The 19019-nt window shown below is 61.9% G+C and overlaps 1 protein-coding gene across 1 annotated transcript in view; it reads left to right on the top strand.

Annotated features, from left to right (window-relative positions):
* The first annotated feature begins 2637 nt into the window (after window positions 1-2637).
* Window positions 2638-19019, top strand: part of KRAS (KRAS proto-oncogene, GTPase) — a 30782-nt gene continuing 14400 nt past the window's right edge. Inside the window, exons 1-4 of the mRNA XM_055118083.1 lie at window positions 2638-2795; window positions 4771-4892; window positions 17292-17470; window positions 18593-18752. Coding sequence (XP_054974058.1) covers window positions 4782-4892; window positions 17292-17470; window positions 18593-18752 — 450 coding nt within the window. The 5' untranslated portion in view covers window positions 2638-2795; window positions 4771-4781. The remainder of the gene's footprint in view (window positions 2796-4770; window positions 4893-17291; window positions 17471-18592; window positions 18753-19019) is intronic.

Here is a 19019-nt window from a genome sequence, read left to right as displayed (position 1 = left end):
CGTGCCTGGGCTGTCCCCAAGGACTGGGGGTGGAGCTAGCTGGAGGTCCGGCTGGTTCTCTGCTTCTTCCCTCTCCTGCTTTCCTTTAAGGCCGTTTCCTGGAAACACACCCAGATCCACAGTGCTCCGAGGAGGGTCCTGCCCCTCCTGTGATCCCAGAAGGGCCTGCTGCACGCACAGGGGGCGCTCCCAGCAAGAGCGCCCTCGTGCCCTGGGCCCTGCGCAGGACTGGCAGAGAGTGCAGGCAGGTGGACAGAGCCCCCAGGGCCGGCATCGCGCCCCCACCATGGAGGCAGGTATTCCCTCCCCGTCCCCCGCCCCTCTCCTGTATCTGCCTGCCCAGCCCTGGGGTCAACAAAGGAAGGGGAGCCAGGGAGGTGCCCCTGGACTTGAGGCAGAGCCGCCCTGGAGAAGACCCGCAGGAGAACAGCTGCCCCAGGGGGAGAGGAGTTGGCGGAGCCCATCCCCCCGGGCTCTGTGCAGACAGCAGGTCGCAGGCCCCGGGGGTCCTGAGCACCTTGGGGTGGGGCCCAAGAAACAAGAACAAAAAGCACTGAGCTTGGATCTCAGCAAAGCACACCCGTGCCCCCACTCCCGTGCTTTTCATAGACAGACAGACAGACAGACACACACACACACACACACACACACGCACGCACACGCACACGCATGCGCGTGCCCCATGCCTCTTCATCTTCAGAGGTTCTCCGGTGGTCCGGGAAGGGCTTCAGACACAGCTCTCCAGCGTGGCGTCGGGAGGAGGGACCTGTGACTCCCAGGCCAGCACCAGCACCGGACCAGTGGGGACGGGCGGCAGGGCCCAGCGCCAGGAGAGAAGCCAAAGGGCCCAGCTGTCCCGGTCCGCAGGCTGGGCGCCTCCTGGGTGCCCTCTCCCACTTCTCCCGCCTCCTGGGTGCCCTCTCCCACTTCTCCCGCCTCCGCTGGGCCCTCTCAGGACCCCCGCAACAGAGCAGCAGGGAGAACACCCTGCTCGGAGCTGTCAGGAGAACAAAAGCTTATCATGTACTTGAAGTGGCACAAATAAATCTGTGCTTTATACGTCGGAACATCTTCAAAGTAACATGCAAAACGAGTGCAAATTCACCGATGGAACAAAAAAGGCATTGTGCCACGGAGCGCGGAGCACGGGCGAGGCGGATTCCTCCAGAAGGTGGGGGTGGGCAGAGGGGTCGGAGGGTGTTTCGCCCACCCCGTCACCATTCCCCGGTATTTGCTGAGGGCCGTGTGTGGCGGGACTGGGCGGGGCGGCCAGCCACGGGCCGCACTCCCTGAAACCCCCTGAACCCGCTCTCATTCCCTGGACAGCGACAGGGCAGGGCCTCAGAGGTGTGGGAACTGCACTGTGGGGCTAGGGAGAGCGCAAGCAGTGCAGTTCCTCACTCCCTGCCGGGGGTCTTTGGGTTCAGCCAGGACTGGCCCCCACCCTCGAAGGAAAAGAGGGGCGTCCAGCAGGGCGAGGGAGTGTCCGAGGTATGTCAGGAGCAGTGGACGAGGGCAGGGCCTCCACACCCGCAGCTTGCTGCTGGCCTTCTCTTAGGTGAAGCGCAGAAGCCACTCGGGGAGCCGTGCAAGGTGGTGCCCAGCGGCGGGGAGGGCGGTGGTCAGTCCCCCTCCTCTGTCTCTCCCACCAGGAGGGGAACTGACTGTCAGAGCAGGAGATAAACGGATTAGTTCAGGTTTCGTGCCGTGGTCTAGAGCGGTGTTTGTCAACCTTTGGGTCCTTGTCAGACTGACCACATAGGGTGGACGCTGGACTTCACCCCTGTAAGGTGGGCCCCGAGACTCACCCCATAGGGTGGGCCGTCCCCTCATGCCCCACCTCCCTTTAGAGCCTTCACCTGTGTCCTCCTTGCGACATCTGGGGGCACTGCAGATGGACAGAGTCTAAGTGGACAGGCCAGGATGCTGAAACAACTGACCTATCCAGACTATCTGTCCACTGCTGTGATGGCCCTTCTGTTTTGGGGGCCTAACCCCCTGTGGGGGGTCTCCTCTCTAATGAACCCCTGCTGTCCTTCCCGGAGCGGGGGGAGTGCAGCCCAGCCAGTCCGCGGCGCCCCTCCTCCGCTGTGACCCGGGAGGTCCCGCACGACCCCTCCCACCTTTGTCAAGTGTCCGCATGTCTAGGCGCGTTATTGAGGGGACACGAACGTGTCCCCGGGCAGACCGGTCCGCAATGCATGTGTAGCGGGGGTGGACTCTCCGGAGCAGCCTCTCTGTGGGGACCTCCCGCCCCCCGGTGCCCCTGCCGGGATCCCACCCTGCGCGACAGCTGCGCGACAGTCGGGGGCGCCGCCGCCCGGGTCCCGCAGAGCCAAAGGGCGCTCGGTCCCCGCCCGGCCGCGGTCCTCCCCGCGGCCCTGAGCGCCCAGCCCGGGCCTTCCCGAAGCCCCGCCCCAGCCGCCCCGAAGCCCCGCCCCAGCCGCCCCGAAGCCCCGCCCCGCCTCAAAGCCCCGCCCCGCCGTCCGAAGCCCCGCCCCGCCCCGAGGCCCCACCCCACCCCGCAGCCCGGCCGCCAGAACGCCCCGCCCCCCGCGTCCCGCCCCGCCCCTCCCCGGCGCCCGCCCCGCCCCGCGCCGTGCGGAGGCTGCGGCGCGCCGAGCGCATCGATCGGGGCTGGCGGCCGCGGCGCGCGGGCATCGCTGCGCTCGGCGCTCGATTCCCCTCGGCGCGGCGGCGGCGGAGGCGGCGGCTCGGGCCGGACTCGCGGCCCCGCCATTTCGGAGCGGGCGGCGGCGGGGCCAGAGGCGCGGCGGCTCCGGAGCGGGGCCCAGGTAGGCGCGGGCGGCGGCGCCGGGCGGGCGCGGCGGGGCCGGGGCCGGGGGCGGCCGGGCGGGGGCCGGACTCGGGGCCGGGGCCGGGGCCGGGGCCGCGGCGCCGCTTCCCGGACGGGGCGGCCCTTCCTGCCGCCGCCGCCGCCGCCGCGCGGGCCGGGGTCGGGGCCCGGGGCGGCGGCCCGACCCTTGACCCCCGACCCCGGCCCCGGCCCCGGCCCCGGCCCGGCCCGGCCCGCGCGGCGGCGGCGGCGTCCCCTCGGCCCCCGCCCGGCCGGCGGTGACATTGGCGGCCACAAAGGCGGGGCCGGCGGCGGTGTCCGCGCAGGTGTCCACGCCCTGCGGCGCCCGCGGCCGGCCCGGCCCCGCCGTCCTGCTCGCCCCGGGCAGCCGGGGGCCGCGCCCGCACCCCGGGCCAGGGCCTCCGCACCCCGGGCCAACCCCTGGGTCCCAGCGCGCCCGCACCCCGGGCCAGGGCCTCCGCACCCCGGGCCAACCCCTGGGTCCCAGCGCGCCCGCACCCTGGGCCAGGGCCCCCGCACCCCGGGCCAGCGGCCCCGCACCCCGGGCCAACCCCTGGGTCCCAGCGCGCCCGCACCCTGGGCCAGGGCCCCCGCACCCCGGACCAGCGGCCCCTGCACCCCGGGCCAGGGCTCCCGCACTCCGGGCCAGCGGCCCCTGCACCCCGGGCCGGCGGCCCCCGCACCTCCCAGGGCCAACCCCTGGGTCCCAGGGCCGCCCGCACCCCCGCGGTCAGCGCTCCCCGCGCCCCTCGCCCAGCTGAGGGCTCACCCAGACCCCGCGGCCCGGGGCTCCAGAGCCGCCCGCTGCCCGCGGCAGGGCCCGAGGCCGGGCCTTGGGGGCCGGGGGCTGACGCCCCCCTCGGCAGCAGCGCGGGCAGAGAGGCTTCCTCCTGCTTCGGCCCCCGGTGCAGGTGGTCTCTGCGGGGGACGCGACGGGAGCGGGTCCGAGGGCAGAGGCTTGAGCCTGCGGCCCCAGGGCCCAGCGCTGACCCTTCCCGGCCTCCCTGACGCCGGCTGGCCGGAGGGTGGCCGCGATGGCCCGTGGCCCCTGGCCTTGGGGGTCTCCCCGGCCAGGCTTTGGTGCCTTCATGGGGCTGATGGATGAGATTTTTTTTCTTCGCATAAAAGCTGAAAATGGGAAAAGCAGATGTGTCCCCCTTGCAGCCCCGGGATGGGGTCCCGCGGAGCGGTTGCTGCCCAGTTTCCCCGCAGACCTGCTCTCAGGTGTGACGGCCCTGGGGACGGGCCCGCTCCCGCGCGGGGAACAGGCCAGAAACTTCTGCCTCCCAGAAGCTGGAGGCGCTGGCGCAGCTGCTGGCCCTGACCGTGGCCAGAGCGCGGAGAATTTTTAACATTCTCGCCGCAGGCAGCTCCTTTGAACTTGGTAGCCTGCTCGTCCTGGGTAGAGTTTCTTTGCACTCACAGACCCGGTGGCGATGCCGAATAGGTCCGGGCTCCCCGAGGGGTCACACCATCACTCCCTGTCGCCAGAGTGGCTGCGTCCTGCAGAAGCGTCCTCAGGGGGTGCCACTATCGGTGTTCGAGTCTTCCCCCCCGGGCATGGCCTGTGCTGTCCGTGGCGCCTCCCGCCGCCCCTCCGGTCCTGTCGGCGGTCTGGACCGTCGCCGGCTCGCTCCCCAGGCGCCGGCCCACCGGAGGGGGTGACCCTCACCCTGCATGCGCCCGGCCCAGTCTGGAGCTTGCTGGCAGGAGCTGGCACAACCTCAGCCCGAGGGGTAGAGCCCGGAGTGCGCGTGGGGTGCAGGGGCGAGTCTGTAAGCCCAGGGCAGCCCGCGACGTGATTCCGCGCCCGTAGTCGGCTCCAGCTCGCGGGGCATTGTGGCGTCCCTTTCTGCGTCAGGGTGCGTCTGTGCTGGACGGCCTGTCGGGGGTCGGTGCCGGGCCCTCCCGAGCAGCGCGCGCTAACCCAGCCGCCTCTGTTCTCTCGCAAGGCCTGCCGAAGATGACCGAGTACAAGCTGGTGGTGGTCGGAGCTGGTGGCGTGGGCAAGAGCGCCCTGACGATTCAGCTGATCCAGAACCACTTTGTGGACGAGTACGACCCCACCATCGAGGTAACGCGCCGCCCAGAGGCGCAGGACACTGTGCTGGAGGGGCCCGCCGGGTTCCCTGCGGTGGCCCGGGCGGCCGGTGGTGTGTGTGTGGCCTTAGGGGGCGCGTCTGGGGGTCACCCGCCGGCTGTGTCGGCCTGTGTGCGTTTTTGCCAGAGCCCGTTGTCAGGCTGCGGGGCGGGGAGTGTTAGTCTGTGCTACAGGCCCCTCACTGACGGTCTCAGCTCAAAAATGCAGATGTTTTTGTGCACTTCTTGGTATCGTGACATGGTGCTAGATGTTGGTCGGAGTGTGAGCGACGGTTGTTTGAAAAATGAAACCATCTTCACGTTGGAGCGCTGAGGAAGCTGCAGCTTTCAACGTGGGGGCCACTGGGCCACACCCAGTGGGACTCGGGACCATTCCTGGAGGGCCCCGAGGGCCCCAGTGAGGTGCGGGGGTCAAAGCCAGGCCCCAGATGTGCCATGCAAATGCCCTGCCTGCTGGGCTGTTGCTGTCGCTCCCAGTGTGATGGATCTCTAAAAGAATCCATCCTTTGCTTTTGTATCGGGCGATCTGTAAGGTACTGTTACTCAGTCTGTGCTCTGTTGCCTTTTCAGCGTATTGAAAAAAATCGTTTCCTCTTAGTTCTGTCAAGATTTCCCTGAGTACAGCCCAGAAAGCTGGGGTCAAGTGTGGGCAGAGAGTGGGGCCAGGTGCCGTCCCCTCGGGTGAGGGGCAGAGAGTGGGGCCAGGTGCTGTCCCCGCGGGTGAGGGGGCAGAGAGTGGGGCCAGGTGCCGTCCCCTCGGGTGAGGGGGCAGAGAGTGGGGCCAGGTGCCGTCCCCTCGGGTGAGGGGCAGAGGGTGGGGCCAGGTGCCGTCCCCTCGGGTGAGGGGCAGAGGGTGGGGCCAGGTGCCCTCCCCGCAGGTGAGGTCTGCAGAGGGGGCTGTCTCACGTCTGCCTTCCTCATCATCTCCAGAGTGTAATTCTTAGCAGTTTGATGCCTACTCGAAATTTCCAGGTCAGTTTAACATCCATGGGAATGGAAGGAGGTGATTGGCCTGTTTTAGAAATGAGTCTGGGGTGTTGAGTTGTCTCTCGGTCTTCTCTCCTTGGGTTAAGCAGGCCCTACCTCACTGTCCCGGGAGTGAGTCAGTCTTTAAAGATCAGCTGTGAAGACGGGGTGTGGCTCCTGTGGCAGTGCCCCCGTGCTGGTGTGGGGGCCCCGGGTTGGACCCCAGCACCCCTGGGAAGAACAAGAAGCCTTGAGTAGGTTCCAGAACTTATCTTTGAGTTCCAAGAGACACGTGCATGCATTGCTCAGAGACAGACTGGGTGGGGGGAGGGGGTTAGTGACCTTGTTCAGAAGCTTTAGCGCTTCTCGGGCTGATTAAATCATGGCTTCTAAGGGAATGTCGACTGTTTGGTGTCACTGATTTGCAAAGCCAGCTCGGTGTAAACCTGGGAGCACTGTTGTTTGGCTTCCTCCCTCCAGATTTGCATTAGTTAGGGGTGGGACACCCCTGCCCTCACACGCTCGCGCTTCCGTGGCTGCTCGGTTCGTGCTGGAGGGTGGTTTTGTGTCTTCCCGAGGAGGCTTACACAGTGGCTCTGTGTCAGAGCCGTTGCTGGCTCTTCAGGGTTCACTTCAAGTTCGTTCCAGTCGCAGTTCGTGCCCTACTCAACCATTCGTGGCAGATCTGAAAGGAAGTTTTCAGGGCGCTCAGGTGGAGCTTGGGAGTTGGCCTGCGCCTGGCAGGTGAGCGCACAGGTGCCTCCGTCTGACGTCCCTGCTGCCCAGCACGGGCCGGGGAACGCTCCGTGGTAGCGGGAGCGAACCAGGTGAATCAGGTAGGAAATCGGGCTGTAACATCTCAGGTGCATTCCCTTAACGCCCACGCCCTGTCTTTGGGGGCGGGTGGAGAGATGCATTTCCCCGACCTGAGCTGGAGTTCTGCCCCAGCCCAGGACTTGGCTCTGCAGCTTTGATTACCTGTGACCTTTGACACGGCTCCTCCCTCCTGGGTCAGCCGGCAGGGGGAAAGTCCCAGGGAGCGACGGTTATCATCTCCCGCACCCGGGCTCCGCAGGGGAGAGAGGTGAGGATTCAGCCCCGTTGTCATGGACCGTCGGTGTCAAGAGCTGGGACTTGGGAGCTCCCTGTGGCCCGAGTGCTCACGTGTGGGGTTTCGCCGGGGCCTCAGGACTGTGCTTGTGGGACTCACACCTGCTCTCCTGCACTCAAGCAATCAAGTCCAGGAAGCAAGTTGGAATTTCAAGCAAACCATACTCTAAGTTCGAGTGACTTAGCTGGGAAGGTGGGCGCCCTCTTCCCATCCTCCCTGTAAAAACGGCCCCAGAGGCAACGGATGGCCGCCTTGGCCCCGGTCACTGGCCGGTGAGGGGCATTACGATTGGGAGGGCCTGAGACCCGGTTCCGTGCGGAGCTCCCTGTGTCCAGTTTCACAGTTTCTTAAAAGCAGAAAATAGTTGGAATCTCGGGCGTGTAGTAGTGGAGGTGGCCTTGGCCTCAGTGCTCCCGAGTCTGGTGTAGAGCCCTCACTGCCGCGCGTGCACGAGCTCACCTGTGCGTCACGACACCGCCAGAGCTCGGAGCTAATGAAGGAGCTTGGCAGCAGGGCAAGTCCCCAGAACTTCACCCACTTCACGAGCAGATACCGGGCAGAGGTGATGCTTCCCCGTGTTTGTGTGAGGCAGCACCCGCAGTGCTGGGCGCTGGGTGCCGGGGGCCGCTCAGGGTGCCCGGGCACCGAGCGCGCTGCCGGGCTCCGTCTCGTCTCGGGCCTCTCGCATGCGAGACAGGTGTCTGGCTGCAGCCCTGGCCCCAGATGTTTTTTGGTTCTGAGATTACTTGTTGCCATAGCACAGTTCCCGAGACGCGTTTCTCTAAAAGCTGGTGGAAGGGCACTTTCGTCCTTTAACAGTAAAGCAGCGTACCGAGAGCACGAGCTCAGTCCCGCTCAGCAGACACCTCGGGGCCGGCCGGGGAGCGGGAGCAGGTCTCGGAGGCCCCGTCCCTGATTCCCGGTGGGCTGCGCTTGTCTCGCCCCTCGGGAGGAACCGACTCAAAACAGACCAAGTCGGCGTGTCTCGGGCCCTGAGCCTCCACGGTGTGTCAGTCTCCTGGTTTGGGGCTCTTTGCTTTCTCTTGTTTCCTTTTATCTCTCCGTGCCCTACCTTTCTGCGTGCAGAGTGCCGAGAGCCAGGGCGCGTGCTCTAGGGCTGCTGGGGCCGGGTGGGCCTGTCCGGCTCGCCAGGGGCTGCTCCTGGCTGTGCTGCGGGGACGGCGGGGGGTGAGGGGATGCAGCGAGCCCGCCTGAGTGAGGCCAGGTGGGTGCCGGCTCCGCCTTTCCTAAGGCCACAGTGGGACCTTCTGGGGCGGATGGAGCCGTCTTGGAGCCCTGGGCGCGCAGGCGAGCCTGGGGCCCTGCCGCCCTGTCCCTCCCGGCGCGCGCGCGCCCCCTGCCGGCCAGCCGCCCTGCCGGAGCCAAGGTGCGCTCGCGGTCCAGCGCCGGGCCGTGCGCATCCCGCATCCGGCTCGTTCAGAAGGCAGGACTGGCGGGCTTTCCCAGGCGGATGTTCGCAGTCCTGGGACTGGTTTGGCCCGACAGAGGGCAAGTGAAGCGGGAGAGAGAGCCGTTCACTCCTGGGTGTTCCTCTTCCTGCCTCACCGTGTGCCCTGCAGGGCGCGCAGCAGCCCGGGCTTGTGGCGGGGCCGCGCGAGGATGAGCCGGCGGATGGGAAGAAGGGCAGCGAGTAACCACCCGGACCTCAGACGCCCCGGGACACGTTTGTTCTAACGAGGGGCTCTGTCAGTGCGGAGCCTCCAGAAAGTAGGGCGGAAGCCGGCCGTGGAGATACCGGAAGGGAAGGAGGTGTGAGCCCTCTGAGACAGGCTCACGGGGCCTGGGGCCTGCCCCCGTGCACGTGAAGGGCGGTCACGCTCCGGAACACGCCTGGTCCCCTCGGGCTCCCGGGTACGGAACAGTCCTGTTGCCCTGGCCGAGACATCATGAGCTTAGGGGAAATGGACAGAGAAGAATACAATCTTTGATAGGATTCAGGAGAGATCAGCGCCTGCCTTAAGGAATTTTTATTTTCCCTTAGTGATTTTCCCCACTTTTGACTTTGAAAATTATGAAACCTCTGGAAAAGTCTCTAAAATAAACAGGAGCTGTTAGGTGAGACTTAGGAGCACGCTGCCGTACTGGCTAGCCCTGTCTGTGTGCAGTGGTACATGGATTGTCACTAGCACTGTCATCCCGTTGCTCACCTACTTGCTCAGGCGGGCACCAGTAACGTCTCCATTGTGAGACTTGTTACTGTTTTTGGTGTATCGAATATGCCACGGGGAGCTTGCCAGGCCCTGCCGTGTGGGCGGGATACTCTCGTTAGCTTGCCGGGCTCTCCAGAGGGGCGGAGGAATTGAACCCGGGTGGGATGCATGCAGCGCAAATGCCCTACCCGCTGTGCTGCCGCTCCAGCCCCAGGTACATGGACACACACTGCAATACATGTTTGTTTGGGGCTGGGGGGCTGCTTCTGGCTCTGTGCTCAGGGGGCCGGGTGCTGTCGGGGTGGAGTGGGGTCAGCCTCCTCTCCCGGCCCCTCCGGCCCTGTTCTTGGGGACTCGCCTGCAGTGCGGTGCCGGCACCGGGGGTTGTCGCTGCTTTGGGGGGGCCGTGCTGAAGCATGCCCAGCGCCCCTGGCCCGCTGCCGGGACCGAGGACACGGCACTTGAGCTGTCAGCTCTCGGGGCTGCGGCGGCCGCTCCTGGATAGTCGATGAGGGTGGGGCGGGTGTGCTGGTGGGAGGCAGCACTCCGCTCCGTGTCACCCGAACCCGTCCCTGGCGTGTCGTGGCGGAGCTGGCCACCTCCTCACGGGGGCGCCCTCGCACCGGCATGCCCGTGGGATCTGTGCGGGTGAGAGGCGCTCCGCCCTCGTCTGTCTTTCACACGGCCTTGGGTTCCTTTTGGTCGTGTGTTCCAATCTGTTGTCCTGCAGCCTGATTGGGCAGCCTGCGGCCTCTGCACGGCCAGATAGGGCTACTCTGGCCCCACTTCCCCTTCCTGTTCCCAGCTGGCCCCTGCCACTGGCCAGAAAGCCAGGGGCCCTGTGTGGGACTGATAGAAGGAGGGCGGCCCGCATGCTGGGTGTTTCGGGCATCTGGGATGGCACTGCTTCCAGAACCTCCCTGGGATGGCACTGCTTCCAGAACCTTCCTGCAGGCAGAGCTCAGAAACGTCGTTCGTGGAAACGCCTTGAGTTCTTCCTCACCTTCTTCCATGTCTTTTTTCCTCTTGTGAACCCTGGATTTCTTTTGCATAGATTTTAATATTACATGTTAGACAGCTGTTAACATAAAATGATAATTATGTCAGTCAGTATTATCTGATTCACAGAAGGTTGAGCAACAAAACGTTAATTTGTAGAATTAGTATTAATTTTTTTCCCCATAGAGAAGCAAAGATCCGTTCTGTTTTCAAAATAGTCTTAAATAGTCTTAAAATTAACATTTAGGGGGCTGGAGTGATAGCACAGCAGGTAGGGCGTTTGCCTTGCACGCGGCCGACCCGGGTTCAAATCCCAGCATCCCATATGGTCCCCTGAGCACCGCCAGGGTAGTTCCTGAGTGCATGAGCCAGGAGTGACCCCTGTGCATCGCCAGGTGTGACCCAAAAAGAAAATTAAAAAAATAAATTAACATTTAGGAAAATATATTTAAAATTGTAGCTATTTGGTCAATAAGAATTTAGACTCCTTCAACAAAGAGGTAAGTGAAAGGAAAAACCCAGGAAAACTCTTCTCCTTGATCAGGAAGCTCTTTGGTGTAAACTAGAAAGAAATGAAGATCCAAGTTGGAAGAATTGGGAGCTGGGGGGAAGGGGAGTAAAAGATATAAGTATCTAGTCTAGGTATCAGAAAAGAAATAAAATAATTTGTATATGACATGTAAAAGATGTACCAGATTTCTTCCCCAGACTCTGGGGAGGTCCGTGGTCTTTCTTGAGCTCCTCCGCCCCACCTGTGTCTGCTCTCGCCCTCAGCACTGAAGTGCGTTTCCTTCAGCAGGACTGTTTGCTTCATGGAATAAGGATGCGTCACAGATACGAAGATGCCTGTTCAGCCGCTCTTGCTTTGCGTCCATCACGCTGGGGAGTTGGGGTGCGCGGGGAGACGCACGCCGGACTCCGGGCCGGGACTGTGCTGGGGAGCAGGGGACGTCACTGGTGTGGGCGCGTTTCCGTCACTTCACACCGTGTTCACCGTGCCACTGACCACTGGCAGCGCGCGCGTCTCAGACTGGGGACGAGAGGCTCCGTGCTCCCGCCTGTCCCTTGAGAGGGAGGGTGGCCGCTGGGGGTGCCAGGGCTCGAGGCTGCGGGGGAAGAGCGCGCGGGCAGTCCTCACTTCATCTTTCTGCCCGCTTCCACGCCTCAGTACGTGGGCACGCAGGAGAGGGCCGGGCTCGTAGTCAGCGGGAACACGCCCGGGGCGCTCCCTTGGCCTCCTTGTGGTCCGGCCGGGCCCCAGGCTGCCCCGGGCTGTGCTGCCGTCCCCTGCCACGGCTCTGGCCGCTGGACTCTGCATCACGGGCGCGGCAGTCTGAGCTGCCCGGGGCCCGGGGTTGCGCGCAGGCCTTCCAGCCGGCCGAGTGTCTGGGAATAGCTAGCCGTGGGGGTGCTGGTCAGACCCGGCTGTCCCCTGGCCCCGCCCTGGCCGTATCTGGCCTGGCCCTCAGAGCTCTCTCCTGGCCTTGGGTTTGACTTGCTCGACTTTGGTTTTGGAGCCACGCCCCGAGGCGCTCAGGAGTTACCCGTGGTGGGCTTGGAGGGCTGTGGGGGACTGGGGTGGGCCAGTGTCGGCTGCGTGCAAGTCCGGCGCCCTCCCCCTGCCCCCTCTCCCCATCTGTGCTTATCTCCGAGGCGCTGTGGGGCGCTTCTCAGCATCTGCGTCTCTCTCAGCGCCAGCTGGGGACCAGCCCCGCCGCCTCCCCACCCCTGCTCACCTGCCTCTTGGTTTGAGCACTCATTCCTTGAGCTCAGTCGTAGTCACCTCCCAGCCTCTGGTCTGGCTCCTTCTGACTTGTGGCCTCTGGGAGCAGGGTCAACCCGACCTGCCCTTGCCCCTTCGCACAGGGGTGATGTCGCACAGGGTGCCGCTCCGGGCCCCTTGCAAGCGCTGGAGAGCCTCCGAGCGCCGCCCCGAGCGCCGTGAGCGGTGCAGTGCCCGAGTGCCCGGGCCCCGGGGCCTGCACGGGGTGTCGGAGCTGCCTTTGCCCGGCGAGCCGCGGGAGGGCCGGGGCCGAGGTGCCTGGCTGAGTCTCAGTAGGTGGGGTGCAGGCCTGAGGGTGCGGGATGCCGGGCTGGAAGAGGGGGCGGAGCTCCCTCGCAGGGGTGCGTGTGCCCCGGAGGCCTCGTCCCCTCCCTGCTGCGGTGGGACGGGCCCGGCCGTGCTGTGCGTTTCCGGCTTCCCCGAGCGCTGGCTGCACCCGTGGGCTGGAGGCGGACGTTCTGTGAGCAGCTCGGTCCTGCAGAGGCCACGCGACGTGAGCCCGGGTGTGGGTGGGCGTCTCTCGCCAGCGGCCGTGCGCGGAGACGCCTCAGACTGACACGGGAACGCACCCTGCGGACGCCTCGGCAGTGAATCCTCAGCCGTGCGGGCTGACATTTCCACAGCCCTGTTCATATTTACAGGCGCGCGGAGGGAATCCCGGCCGGAGCCCGGGATTAGGGGCTTAGGCCGAGATGTGCTCATCAGGCCTGGCAGGAGCGGAGGCGCGGGGCTGCCTGTGCGCCGGAGGGGGTGCGGCTGCCTGACTCCTTTCGGGCGTGCGTCCCCATGCCGCCTGCGCTGGGGACCGCGTGCGAGGTGACACTGCTCGGCGGGACACACTGCCATGAGGGCGAGCGAGCGAGCGAGTGTCTGGGAGGTTCGGTCTCCGCTTTCAGACTCCTCCTGTGGCGTCCTTCAGTCTTTCCATGCTGTGCCCGGGGTCCGAGGACCGGCGGGCAGTTGGAAGCAGGCGGGAGAAAGCAAGAAGGCCTCTGCGCCTGCTGCTCTGGGTGCGCGGGTGCCAGGAACAGCAGGAGGCGTCGAGGGCAAGCACTAGGTGTGCGCGGTCGCGGAGCAGGGCGGGAGGACGGGGTTATGGACACAGGAACTCCTGGGCCTCAGGAAAGGACCGTTTGGCCCTAGTCCGCCGAGGGGAACCTGAGGGGAGCTAGAACTGAAGTTCCTCTTGGCACTGACGGGGGCCTGGGAGGGGTGGGGAGCCCTGCAGCCTGGGCCCGCCTGACGGGGCCGCGGTGGGCGCGGGTCCCGGTCCTTGGGAGGGGGGTAGGCACGGGTCCCAGTCCTTGGGAGGGGGGTGGGCGCGGGTCCCGGTCCTTGGGAGGGGGTGGGCGTGGGTCCCCGTCCTTGGGAGGGGGGTGGGTGGCCCAGGCGTGCTCGCTGCATCCAGTCTCTTTCCAGAGCCTGGAAATATTTTTTCTGTTTTCTCCCGTGGGGCTCAGTTAGTTTTGCCCGGTACTCGTGTGAGCTTAGCGTGTTTAAAACACTCGGCGTGGAAGGCGAGGTCCCCTCGGCTCCCGTGCCCGGCTGCGTCAGAGCTGGGGGCTCGAGTGGGGTGGGGTGGGCCCTGTGTGCTGAGCCTGGGGCACGCCCTCGCAGGCGCTCACGCTGAGCCGTCTCGGCCCGTCGTGGTGTTCCCGCCGCTGCTGTGCGCCCCCTCGCTGAGACGTGTCCTGTGCTGTGCGCCCACGCGGGGCGGTTCCTTCAGGGACAGTGGCCTTCTGCGCGTGGCTGCCGGGCGGAGGCCGCAGCGGCGTTTCCTGGCCAGAGGCATTGTTGCGGGCAGCCGTGCGCGTGCGGAAGGAAGCGCGGAGATCCTGAGGAAGGAGGGGGATTCTCTGCGTTTCCGGCTGGGGACGGAGGGTGCTCCGGAGGCGTGGCGGCACCGACAGCACCGCGGGGGCCAGAGCTGCCCAGGGCTGTGCTGGGGGAGTCTCTGCTGGCGGTACTGAAAGGGTGCGCGCTGCGGGTCGGCGTTACGATGCTCTTGGTGACCGGAGGGTTAAGACTCCCGCGTGGCAGCGTGGCCCAGCCCGGTCCCACCCCGGACACTGGGTACCGTCGGGCCCCGGGCACCACCAGGATGGCCCCCCAGGGATACGGCGCTAGATATGTTTCTGTGTTTTTAGGATGCCGTGTAAAATGTGTTTTTTTGGTAACAGTATTTCTTAAATGCAGATTAGATGCCCATGGCGCTTATGCATTTCCTAGAAATGGCATTATTGTGTCAAAGGCTATGGACATTGGCGTGCTGCTCCATGGATAGCAGTGCTGGTTTCCATGTTGTTGTATCACGTGAAACAGTTGTATTTTTACTCCCGTGAGCTTTGGCTGCCATAGTTTATATTTCACACAGAAAAGCTGTTTATTTTGTTAGTAAATGAAAAGGATCCTTGAGCTGAGCGTTCGGGCAAGTGTACGGGATAGCTTGCTTGCTTGTGGCTTTACCCTTGAGTAGGTTGGAGTCACCGGGTTCGCCCTTATTTCTCGAGGCCTGTGGCTGCTCCCGCAGGGGCTCGGGAAGCTCATTTGGTACTCAGGTAAACGCTTGCTGGTGACAAATCATAATTTTATTTTACATTTAGTTTCATGCTTCTGTAAGGTGTCATGATTTCTGGTTTAAGGAATGAGGGGCTGAAAGAGAGTGTCAGCACTTAAAAAAATTGAAAGTCAGAAATACATTTAACATCACATCTGGTACAAAAGGGGTGAAGTTATGTCTTAGTCTCTCCCTTAAAGATGGAGCCTCGGCCAGCACTTTGATGTAACTGTCACCGGCATTTAAATGTCTGAGCGAGGGGCTAGAGCCTTAGAACCGCCGATAAGGTGCTTGTCTTGCACCCCACATGGCCCCTCAGGAGCGAGCCCTGAGCACTGAACCAGGAGTCAGCCCTGACCACCACCATTGGGTGTAGCCACAAACCAAGCCCTAGGCTCTCCTGCACATGGCTACTTCAGTGCATCAGCGCCAGACAGGTGTCTTCCTGATAGTCTACAGCATTTCCCAGCCACTTGCCTGGGAGTGCACCGTCACCGGCTGTTGCTGCCGTGGGGTCTGAGGTGTCAGCTCTCCGGCCCTAGACTGGCCACTCACCTGTCCCCTTGTCCCTGAAGCTGCTTTGACTGTGTGTGTGCACACGTATGTGCGCATGTGTGTATGTGTCCATGCATGTGTGTGTGTGTGCACATATGTGGGCGTGTCTGCATGCGTGCATGCCTTCGTGTAGGCACATGCACATGTTCCTTGAAAGTCGTGTTGCTTCCCGGGGTCTGTAGGGAAGCCGCCCTCCCGTGTGCGGAGTCAGCGCGCTGGCTCCTGCTCTTCCTCTCGCTCTCCCCTCCCTGGAATCCGCAGAGGAAACAGCTCTCTGGAGTGGTTAGCATCCGCCTGGCTGTTATGGACTGTTCCCCAGACTCCAGCCGTGTTAGGGCAGTAAATTCCCACTAGGGACCGTGCTCTGCAGTGGTCCCTCGGCTGTAAGTAAAATAGAGGCCGGTAGTTACTTGTAAGATCACTGATTTTTTTTTTTCCCCTTGGATCTGAATCATGAAAGTAATGGAGTTGTCATGATTAGAGAAATGCTAATCAAAAATGACCATGCGATACCATCTCACACCGTGAGAATCCGTGTCAGAGAGTCTGGACCGGGCCGGCGTGGGCGGGCCGGGAAAGGAGGGGAAAGCAGTCCAGAGATTTCTCCAGAAAATAGGGCCCAGCTGTGACCCAGCAATACCCCTCTTGGCGTCTGCCCCCAAACACAAAGAACATCAATTCGAAAGGATCTGTGGACACTGTGTTCGTCACTGAACCTAGTGTAGCAGCCCAGGTGCAAAAACACGCCAAATGCCCGTCTGTGTGAGTGGGTCAAGAGGTCATGTGTGTACACAGGGGAATAGTATGCGGCTCTGACAAAGAGCAAGACTGGTCAGTTTGCAGCTACATGGTAGAGCTAGAGGAGGCCGTGCTGCGCCCACATGAGAGGGACACAGAATTCCCCTCCGCCCCCGGACACAGTGAGACAGCAGCAGAGAGCCAAGGCACTTCACGGGGAACTGACAGGCACCATTGAGATGGGAGGGAGGGAGACCCTGCAGATGGGCATGTGGGTGTCCGAGTTACATCCATGAGAAACCACTAATAATATTTTGTAAGACATGGAGCTGGAGTGATAGCACAGCGGGGAGGGCGTTTGCCTTGCACGCGGCCAACCCGGGTTCAATTCCCAGCATCCCATATGGTCCCCTGCGCACCGCCAGGGGTAATTCTTGAGTGCAGAGCCAGGAGTAACCCCTGTGCATCGCCGGGTGTGACCCAAAAAGAAAAAAAACCAAAAAAACCCCAATATTTTGTAAGACAAAATAACATGAAAAGAAGAAAATAATAATGAGTGGTAAAATTTGCCGATTTCTTTTGTAGAGAATTTGTGTCTTTATGATTAATATGTCCACTTTGCTCTCTGTAACACCTTTTTGTCATAAGCTAGATATCAGTAATTCATTTCTATAAAGTAGTTAAATTAATGAACTTACCAGTTAATATTAAATTGGCATGGCAGCATGAAACGGTAGCCATTTTTAAAGTCCTTTAAGCAAAGTGTACATTGGGTAAGTCACATTAAGTAAATTCACAATATCATGCAGCCATTGGTGAGATCGTTTTCCAGAGCCTCATCCCGGACGGAGACTGCCCGGGCCCCACTGACTGCAGCCCAGGGCACCCATTCTCCGTCTCGTCTCCGGCCTGACCCCTCCTAGGCGTCTCTTTATAGGGAATGGGAGGCCGCCTGTCTCTCTGGGTCTACTTGTTCTGAGCTGGTATAACGTTTTCAGAGTTCCTCGATGTTGTGTCATTGCGTTGCTTTCTGTGGCTGAGTAATACCGCGCCTTGGTCTCCCCGTCAGGTGTGTCAGACCGTCCCATTCGGGTTGGCTTCGGCTGTTGTGAATAACGCTGCTTTGCACGCTCCCAGACAGCGTGCTGTCTCCCCCCCACTCCCGTTCCTGTCGGTCATCGCCCAGGGCCAGAGGAGTGGGGTCACGTGGTCCTTCTGTGTGCGTCTTCCACGGTGAGCCCCACCTCACTCCCGTCCCAGCGTGCAGGGCTGCTGGCTTCTCGGGTCCCGAACACTGCTGGTTGCCGGCACCCTCCAGACGGGTGTGAGGAGCAACGCTCAGTGGAGTCTCCTTAGCGCGGGCGAACATCTCTTCCAAGGCTTAGTGGTCGTTTGTTTGTCTGCTTTGAAGAAACTGTGGGTTGTCTGTTCTACACTGTTCTGTCTGACAGCGCCAAGATGCACCCTAATCATGCGACTGTCTCCTTTCCCAGGACTCCTACAGGAAACAGGTAGTCATCGATGGAGAGACCTGTCTCCTGGACATTCTCGACACGGCGGGTCAAGAGGAGTACAGTGCAATGAGGGACCAGTACATGCGGACTGGGGAGGGCTTTCTCTGTGTGTTTGCCATAAATAATACTAAGTCCTTTGAAGATATTCACCATTATAGGTGGGTTCCAAGGAGATAGAGTAAGTTGCCATTCAAGAGTCCTTTCCCTTGCGTCGTTGACTGTTTGCTGAGCACTGCGCCCTGAGCTCATTTCCACTAGAAACCAGCCCCTGGTGCAGACCCAGGTCTCGGCTCCGGGCAGTGAGCTCCTCACTGCAGGGGCGGCGCCTGCCGGAGTCGGGAGACCCCAGCCACCAGGACACCCGTCTCGGGAGGGAAAGGCCTCAGCAGACCTGGGCAGGGGGGGTGGAGGTGCTCACCCCTTGAAGGGCCTTGAAAAGAATCGAGTGTATGTAATTAGGATTCCTTGGACTCGGATCAGCGTTGGCCTTGGAGATGTAGGGGGAAATGCACTCTGGAGGTGAACAAGACTGAGACGTGCTTTCAAGACACTTTCAGAAATCATTATTAAGAGTAGCTTATAGTTCGTCTCTCAGGGTTTAGTGTTCCCGTGAGCAGGGTTCTGTGCACATGTGTCATTCTCTGGCCTTGTCAGATGACAGGGAGTTGTCCTCGGAAAGGCTCTAGCGTTTTGTGTGCACGTATTACAGCAGGTTTTCCTGTAACCTGGTAATGGAGAAGAACAAATCGGGCAACGCTATTTTAGTCGAGCGGTGAATAGGTATGGAGGTGCTGACTCACCCAGCCCTCTCAGCGGGCGAGGAGAGACCGGGCCGGGGGCTGGGCCTGACCCCTGTCCGCTGCTCCTTCTCCCGGGCCGTGTCTTCAGTTGTCAGAAGTATGAAGGAAGAGTTGTATTAAAGTCTGAGCCTGCAGAAGGCCTTTTACAGGCTGTGGCGGCCGCAGTGTGGAGAAACGAGGTGTCCTTCCGCTGGCAGGTGGGAACTAAAGACACTTGCAATTCCACGCGTTTGCATCTGACCACATGTACAGCATGTGTCTGGGAGGCGATGGCCTTGAAGAGCACGCACAGTTTTCAAGGCTTTGATCTTTGTCACCGGCCCTCATAGGAACGCATTAGATGGCAGTTTCTAGGGGTTTGAACCCTTGAGATCTAGAACCGCCCCCTTGGAAGAGTGAGGGCAGCTGGTGTGGTGGGTCGGTGGGGTTGGGGGAAAATTCTCTGTTACTAATGCCTCTACTTTGATTTTTCTTCCTCAGAGAACAAATAAAAAGAGTCAAAGACTCAGAAGATGTCCCCATGGTCCTAGTAGGAAATAAATGTGATTTGCCTTCTAGAACAGTAGATACGAAACAGGCGCAGGATTTAGCAAGAAGTTACGGTATCCCTTTCATTGAGACATCGGCCAAGACAAGACAGGTAAGTGGAGCTGGAGTGACTCCAGGCCTGTGCTCTGCTCACTGTCTCCCGTGATCTGAATCAACCGTGATTTACCTGCTAATGCTCTAACAACGTCACTTCAGGGCCAGGAGCGTGGGAACAGTCAGAAACGTAAACCCTCCAGCACAGCGCCTAGATCATCGATGGCGTTTGTCTGTCTCTCTCCTCCGTGTTCTCAGCTCGGAAACAGAGCAGTGTTCACGTGTTAGACGTTCTGTTAAGGATATACTAGGGCAGCGCTTCTTA

The sequence above is a fragment of the Sorex araneus genome, chromosome 10, assembly GCF_027595985.1.
Source record: "Sorex araneus isolate mSorAra2 chromosome 10, mSorAra2.pri, whole genome shotgun sequence".
Lineage (NCBI taxonomy): Eukaryota > Metazoa > Chordata > Mammalia > Eulipotyphla > Soricidae > Sorex > Sorex araneus.
The sequence above is the reverse complement of the archived record's forward strand: the minus strand, read 5'-3'. Positions and strand labels throughout refer to the sequence as shown.